Source organism: Labrus bergylta, chromosome 15 (assembly GCF_963930695.1).
Source record: "Labrus bergylta chromosome 15, fLabBer1.1, whole genome shotgun sequence".
Classification (NCBI taxonomy): Eukaryota; Metazoa; Chordata; class Actinopteri; order Labriformes; family Labridae; genus Labrus; species Labrus bergylta.
Window position 1 is genome coordinate 16,890,693 of NC_089209.1, and position 7,965 is coordinate 16,898,657.

General features: G+C 40.8%; 1 protein-coding gene across 1 annotated transcript; it reads left to right on the forward strand.

Moving 5' to 3' along the window:
• The first annotated feature begins 1,506 nt into the window (after positions 1-1,506).
• On the forward strand, positions 1,507-6,954 carry vrtn (vertebrae development associated). The gene is made up of 3 exons (XM_020632369.3): positions 1,507-2,417; positions 3,539-3,867; positions 4,003-6,954. The coding sequence occupies exons 2-3, from the start codon at positions 3,556-3,558 to the stop codon at positions 5,782-5,784; spliced, it is 2,094 nt and encodes a 697-aa protein (XP_020488025.2). The 5' UTR covers positions 1,507-2,417; positions 3,539-3,555; the 3' UTR covers positions 5,785-6,954.
• Positions 6,955-7,965: the final 1,011 nt, after the last annotated feature.

Sequence of the window (7,965 nt, forward strand, 5' to 3'; positions counted from 1 at the left end):
TACAGGTGATTGTGTTTCGACTTTGATTTCAAAACATGCAGTTTGCCAAGCCTCAAAGCCAAATATAACACTTCATTTTGTACACAAACCTGCTATTAGTCCAGTGCAATCATGCTGAATTAGATTTACTTTGGACCTGACCTAAGTTGGCGCAATTCACTTTCTACCTGCTGGAACACACACTCTTACATGCACACACTCACATATGCACGCACACACACTCTAAGCCACAGCAGGTGAGAGACTGCCGGAGCCGGTCCCAGTGTTGCCCTATTTGCATTTTAAATGCTCGCAGCCAGCCCACTACTGTGTTCACAGTGCAGTGCAGCACATCTAATCTACACACCTAAGGTGTGTGATTGGCTGCAGCCCAGAGTCTGAGGGGGTGGAAGAGATGGTGAAGACACAAACACTGACAAGAATGGGGGATTCGAATACTGTGGAACAGGATAGGAAGCCCTTGTATGACATGAAAAGGAAGACGATTTTCATTGTGTGAAAACAGGATGAAAAGGATGAATATTGACAGAAAATCTTTTGAATGTGACATTTGAACAATCATGGGCATGATTTCATATGTTGTTAAGGATAAGAAAGTGCCTAAAATGTCCCTGAACTCACACTCAAAGCTGAAGATCCAAAAAAAAAATGTATACAGTTCATTTGCACTATCCAGAGACTACTCTATATTTCAGTGGGAATGCACTCGTTCAAGGTCCCAATAATAAGATGACACTGAATAATCCCTGCGTTAATATTTTTTTTTACTGTTTTCTAAATGTGCGATCACAAAAATATTTCATCCAAACTTTTATTTTAAAATGAAAAGGTAAGTAGAACTTATTTATATGGTTTAATTGTAGTTTCTCTTGGTGTTTAGATGCAATTACCTAACCATAAGACCTTTCCTCACAACACATTTCATAATTATTATTTCAAATACAGATTCATTTAAAGGTAATGCTTCTGCTTGAATTTCAATAATACCCCCAGCTAAGGATTTTATGTTAAGGACGACAAGAGAAGGAAGCTCCTTAGAAAGAGAGACAAGTTTTTATTCACACTTATATTACCATACCTTTTAACAAGTGGGTGTCTAGATGCTTTATCTCAGCTTGCAGTGTCAGAAATACAAACCAAAGTGGTGAAATTGTGCCCATTCTTTTGTAAACCCCCCACACACTCACTGATAAGCTTCAGGTCAAAGCCTTGAACCCCGATGAACTCAGGCACCAGCTCGTCTGCCAAGTGCTTGGAGTGGACACATCAGTGGGGGCCAAATGTTGTCGTCCCCTGGTGTGTGTGTGTGTGTGTGTGTGTGGGTCTACAGTAGGAATGGATGGGGGTTGGGGGACGGTCACCAGGATTGTTGTGCGTGTGTGGAACAAAAGGCCTTGATTACTGAAATCCTGCAAAAGGCAGCAGAGGAGGTGTTAAAAGTGATACAGTGAAGAAACAGACACAGACCTGGAGGCCTCCTCTCCTGCTTCTAAGGCTACTGTCCACACCCGTCTGCACATATCCATTCTAATCCACAAAAACTAGCCTTTGTTTACATTGTTTGGAGAACTTAATTATAAACAAATATAGGAAATAAATTCCCCCGCACTGCCGAAAGAACGAGGAAGTAAATTGCAGCATAATGTTCTATTTGTGCAACCAAGGTCAACAACAAAAGTTAGTCAAAAAAGTTACAATGAACAATGGGCTAATTAAAAATCTATCAAAAGGAAATTAGACTCAAACACGCACCAGGGTTAACACTTAAACAAAGACAGAACTCATATCCAGACTTTATCTGTGAAAAGTCATACATGCAAAGTACAGTAGACTCTGACAATATGAAAACAGACATACATCAATACATGTTTGTTAAGTCAATTCAGAGTAAGGACAGTTAGTCTGTAATGTGGGACTAAAGATAACCCTGATTGCTCTGTGATTCTAATAACCTTGGAAGTTATCTGTCAACATCTAAGGTAGGCTTTGAAAAAGAATAAGAAAGACAAAAACATGTTGATACAACCTGTAAAGCTAAAAGACTACCTGTGTTCTTATGGCCCCATGACATGAGCTTTTGTTAACACTTCACATTGAAATTGACCCTGGCTGTAGTCTCTGCAAGTGGAGGAGGTGAGGGAGGAGGAGGGGGAGGAGAGGGAGGAGGGAAGGGGAGGGGAGGAGGTGTTTCTCGTCGCAGAGACAAAAAAGAAAAGGCGAATGAACGATTAACAATTTCCTGCAGGGAGGTGCTGTTATCACTCCCCAAATCTCCAGCGCTCACCGGAGCTCAGGACACAGGAGCTGCACGCGCACAATGGACTGAAACTCTCGGACAGATAAACGGAATCAGCTGTGAAACCTCCGCGACTCACTATAGTGACTTGAGTCACCCTTTTCAGTCTCCGGCCGTTCAGGTAAGAAAGAAGGCTAATTGTTCCAAGTTGTGTTTAATGTTGTGGAGAAGGTGGTACTTTATTCATTTATGTTCGTGTTTTGTAGCATGTTTGTAGTCCGCGGGCTCTGTAAATTGCATGTAGCCTACTGTTAAAGTAATGGAGGATAGTCTACCTGGTACAATGCTTAATAAGCTCAGACTCATTTTACTTTAACGAGTTCTAAGTTGTGGAAATAACCGAAGGAGCAGCAATAGGAGACCAGACAGGAGTAGGATATGGCTTTGAAAGTGACTCAAAGAGGTTTGTTTTGTCTTGCAAAACAATAACTTTCAAGTAGCCTAACATCATCAAATTTCGCTTCATTGTAAAAACCAAAAATGGAAGTTCTTGGCTCAGCTCCCCCTCTTTAACTTTAAAAAAAAAAAAAAAGAATTTAAACGCTGATTTGAGTCTCTTGTGTCACTTGTATGACTACCAACAATAAATGCAGTGATTTCAATTTATTCAGAACTTTTTTTCTAAATGAGGAATTATTATTAATTTGAAGATTTCTGATTATTTTGGGAAATTTACCTTGTACCTTTGTCTTTGTTGTTAACTAATATGTCTGGCTGTACATTTATTTAATTCAAAACAGTTTATAAAAAAGGGCAATAACTAAATAAAAATACTGGCTGTATGATGATTCTTAGTTGATTCAGATGTAATTGTAAATCTCTGAATTGGAGGAGTCCATCGTTGTTCCATATTTAGCTACAAGCTTATCTCCATCTTTAGTCACTGGTCAGTTGCAGAACCAATTTAACAGAAGTGATGAATGTGTTTTGGTACCTCCAACCAAGATAAACAAACTCTTATACATCAAAGTCTCAACAGCTGGTCAAAACTCGTGCTAGTCAAAACAGCACGAGTATTAGCCTATTTTAAATCAAGCTGCAATGTTTGTTTTTTTAAATCAATATAGATGACTAATCTGTAAGTTTACTTAGTAACAATGGAATTAAAAGCATTCAGTTTTCTTGTTTAAATTTCGAATTACCTCAGAATCAATTGTTTTTTGTTGCTGATCATCAGAAGCTCCCCCCTGCTCCTCTATTACATTTAATTGTTGTTTACCATCTCCTCCTTCTCCTCTTTAGCTCTCAGATCCCCAGGTATGATTCAGAGGAAGGAGGTCGTGCTGTCTGTTCTCAGCGAGCTCCAGGAGGCCACAGAGAACTCTGGCCTGGATGCTCTGACCACAGTGGCTCTTGAGGTGGACCAGATCCTCGCACCCTTCCAGCTTCCCTTCAACCCCTGTCAGGACTTCCCTGACTGGGCCGGTGTGGATGACAAGGCTCATGGCCTGTACCCAGCTGATGCACCCATTGGACTGCTGCCTCTGAACTGCAAGGGAGAGGGCAACCTGCTGTTTGATGCTGTTAGCATGCTGCTAATAGGCAATACTGCACTTAGCCTAGAGTTACAGGTGAGTGGACATGTTTAATTATCTTGATTTTTATTGTCTGAATGCATATGGTTGCACTTAAAACAAACAAAAACAACTATTTAAAGTGTTTTTGTTTTTTTTACTGAATTAATTGCATACATTTTGTATTTAAAGGTTCGGACAGTGGTGGAAATGGTGCTGTGGAAGAGGTACTACCTGTCTGGAATGATTGATTCGAAAATGATGCTTCAGGCAGTTCGCTTCAGTCTCTGTGCTGAAGAATCAGAGGATATGCTCAACCTTCCTGTTTCAGTCCTGGAGGCCATTTTTGATGCTGATGTGAAAGCATCCTGCTTCCCTGGCTCCTATGCCAACATGTGGCATGTGTATGCCTTGTCATCAGTCCTACAGTTCAACATCTACTCCATCTACCCTATGTTCAACCTCAAGATACGACCCTACTTCAACCGTGTCATACGTCCAAGGACCTTGCCAAAAGACTCTGAGCCACTTACCCTCCATGTCATGTGGTCTGGTGAACTGCAATCAGAGTCTTTGTTCAGGCCCAATCATTTTGTCGCCCTTTTCCAGAGGAGTGACCTTACATTTGGAAGCCCTATAAGTGAAGAGAGGGAATCACCAATGAAGAGCCAAGAGCTATTGAACAAGGACCCACATCTTTCTTACCCAAATCTGAAAGACAAGTACAACATCACCAAGAGGACCTTCTACCGCTGGAAGAGGCAAACGCAGGAGCATTGCAAGAAGTCAGCAGCTAGATACGAGGCAAAGTACTTCCTTCAAGCATGCTACTTGGAGGGTAAGCTCATTCCTCTGCACCAGTTCAAAGAGTTCTTTCCTGAGATCTCAAGATCTTCTTACTACAACTGGAAGCACGAGCTTATGAAATCTGGAGGAACCTTCTCCACCTCATCGTCCACTGGAGAGATCAGTCCTGGAGAGAGCACCGAACAAGACGCTTGGTCTTCCCCTGAAGCGAAGCAGGATGAGCCAGACCACCATGACAGTGTGGCCAGTATGTTTGGCCTTAACATTGGCAAACCGGATCTGGAGCGGGCCCAGAACGTAGCCCAAATGCAGGATGCTAAGCGCTGTCTGCAGAACTGCATTGCCATGAACGGCTCCCTCCCTTTCAGGGTTTTCAAGAGAAATTACCCAGGGATCTCCAGATCAACCTACTACAACTGGAGGCGAGAAGCCCTGCTGTACAGCAGAGGGTACAAAGGCAGTGTGAGCAGCAGTGAGGACAGCTCAGATGTTGACAAGAGCCAAAGTCCAAAAAGTATTTTGCCAGTTTTACACAACATCAACCATCCAGTACCAAGAACGAGAATCTGCAGGCGTACACACAAAAGCTTTCGGCAGGCATACTTGAGCAAAAAACAGCTCCGGGATGCTGCCAAGCTGCAGGTCCAGAATTCCAAATGGTCCCTGACAAAGTTCAAGCTAAAGTTCCCTACCATGTCACCTTGTTTTTACTGGCTGTGGCGTAACGGTCAGAAACGCAAGAAGAAGATGGTAACACCAAGTCCAGAGATCCAACTTTCAGGAAGTCAGGTGGACTCGCCTGTCTCTGAAAACAAGATCATGGAGAGCAAAATAGATTTTCAACCTGGGCACCCATTTCAACCTGGGCACCCATTTGTTGAGAGTCCCAAGTATCTAGAAAGTCCTTCCATGCCTTCCTTTGATGCCCTTCATTCGAAGCACAACCTTCATAGCAAGGCGATCATAGATGAGCAGATGTTCGCTATGGATGTAGTCGCTCTGGCCAACTTCAAGGCCAAGGCCAAGCTGTTCCTTCAGCAACGCTTTGAGGAGAAATCTTTCCCAACATTCAAGGAATTCAGGTCTTACTTCCCCTTTACCCCACGCTCGACATACTACATGTGGAAGAGAGCTTTGTATCACGGGGTGTCCCTAGTTCACGGCTAGATTCACAGAGCCGTAATCCTTTGAAAAGGGCTTTTTAAAAGCTTTGTACTAGAACTTTTCCCTTTGCCAAAACCCCTCGATGACCTGAACAAGTTTTTTTTCTTTTCCCTTCCTTTTGATTTTTTTTTTTTAAACATACTACCTACACTTGCAGACCACATGTTTTTATGTTCTGAAAGACTTAAAAACCCTCGCTTAGCATCTAAATGCTGTCTTCTTCCTCTACCCCTCCACCACAGCTCATTCCTCCCTCCCTGGACATTTGCACATGTGTGAAAGAAACTAAGTCCTGGGTCTGTTTCAACCCTGCATGTTGCCCTCCAGGCAACAGGCAGTTCAAAGCTAGCCTTTTCTCTTGTCTGCTGCCTTTTTATATTCGCTAAGCATTGCACACAGGGTCTTTACATTTAGATTTTTGTAATGCTTAAGTGTATTTTTTTTAGTTGCTGTGTGATCTGAGACTTCTCGTTTTTTTTATTTTTTATTATTCTTTGAATGAAAAAAACGGCCAGTATTTTTTCAATGGATTTACTTCTTATTTCTTTTTTATTAACAGGGTTCTACTCGATGTTTTGTATTTGTCCTAATGATGATTGAATGTATTACCTCAGGGGTTCACTTTGTGCACAGAAGTTTATGATGCTTGTATCGACAGTTGCCTGTTTTAACAACCATCTTCTGAACTGTCTCCTTCTGGCAGTGAACAACAAACTGTGAGATATGTCTAATTTAAATTGCACTAAAATAGTTCCCATCACCGATGAATGTATTTCCTTAACCATCATGCACCCATTTGTTTAGCTAGGACTTTATGTCATTTCAATTTTTAGTCAATGTTTACATGGTTCCTGTACTTGAAAATATGAAAAAATATATTCTATTTTTTTTACGATTCTACGTGCCTTACTCACAAAACTACCTTTTTTTTAATGAAAATGTGCCTTAATAAGCTATATTTGTCTGCTTTTGTTTTCAGTAAATGGACCTCTGCACAGACCAAGCTGTTTTTGTTGTCTTTATCTTTCTCATATTTGATGTTAAAACTTGTACTGTTGACAATTATAATTATACAGCATTGAAGGCAATGTATGTTTATCTTGTTCAGAACAGTAGTTGTTTCATGCAGCACAATACCAAAAAAAAATTCAGTAAATTAAGCCTTTAAGTCATTTTGTTCTGAGTAAATTAGTCTTCCTTCCTTTCACTTACCAAAGTGATACCAATAAACCTCTCTTAAGCACTTCTACTCTCTCTGCCCCATCAGCTGCATGTTGATGTGATCCTCCTCTGGGATAAATTAGATGGTTAACAAACGGCACACATCAGCAGCCAAGGTCTGCAGTTTGATATGACCCTGAAGACAGGGTATGCCTTGCCAACTTAATTGATTTTGACAACCAGATTGCTGTGTAAAAGATAAAGCAATTAAAATAAAAAAGGCACAAAATAACTGTGCAACTAATCCAAATGAGCAAATAAACAGGTCAAACTAAGCCTGTGGCTAGAGAATAGAAACGAGTGTGCTTGTGGGTTTTTGGCTCACTGCCTTTTCTTTATTTAGCTATTGTGCTAATGCTAATGAAGGTAATGGTCAAGGGTGGGTGAAAAGAGAACAGAGAGACGGGGGAAGGACTTAATTGTATGCATGGGACAGAGGTGTTGAAGATAAGGCCAAGAACATCCAAGAGTTTTGGGGGGAGGGCAAGAATTGTAAGAGGATGGGAATGTCTGTGATTTAGAATTGCTGCATCGGTTTCGAATGGTTTCTATCAGGAGTGAACAGTGATGGCAATGTGTATTGTTTTTGAGAGGAATTCTCAGCAATTCTTAAGCCTTTCTTGCTCTTGTATATCAAATGTCAATATTTTCAATTAAATAGATGTTTTTAGGCTTAAATATCTTATGTGACTATGAGAAGAAAAGAATAATTAGTTTAGCTCTATCAATTTTGCCTGATTTAGCATCGTCAAATGTAGTGATGTACCCAGGTAATATATTTTCCAAAGACTACTTTTAAGAGTTGCAAGGTTTGTGAGAAGTAATAGCAACAATTCTTATAGGTAAATAATCCATACATACTGACGTTAAGTTTGCTCAGGACTGAACTCGACTTGCACGTCATTTCTTGTTATGTTTCATGTTTCTAAAAATCAAACTCCAGCCATCACACAGTAAAAATTA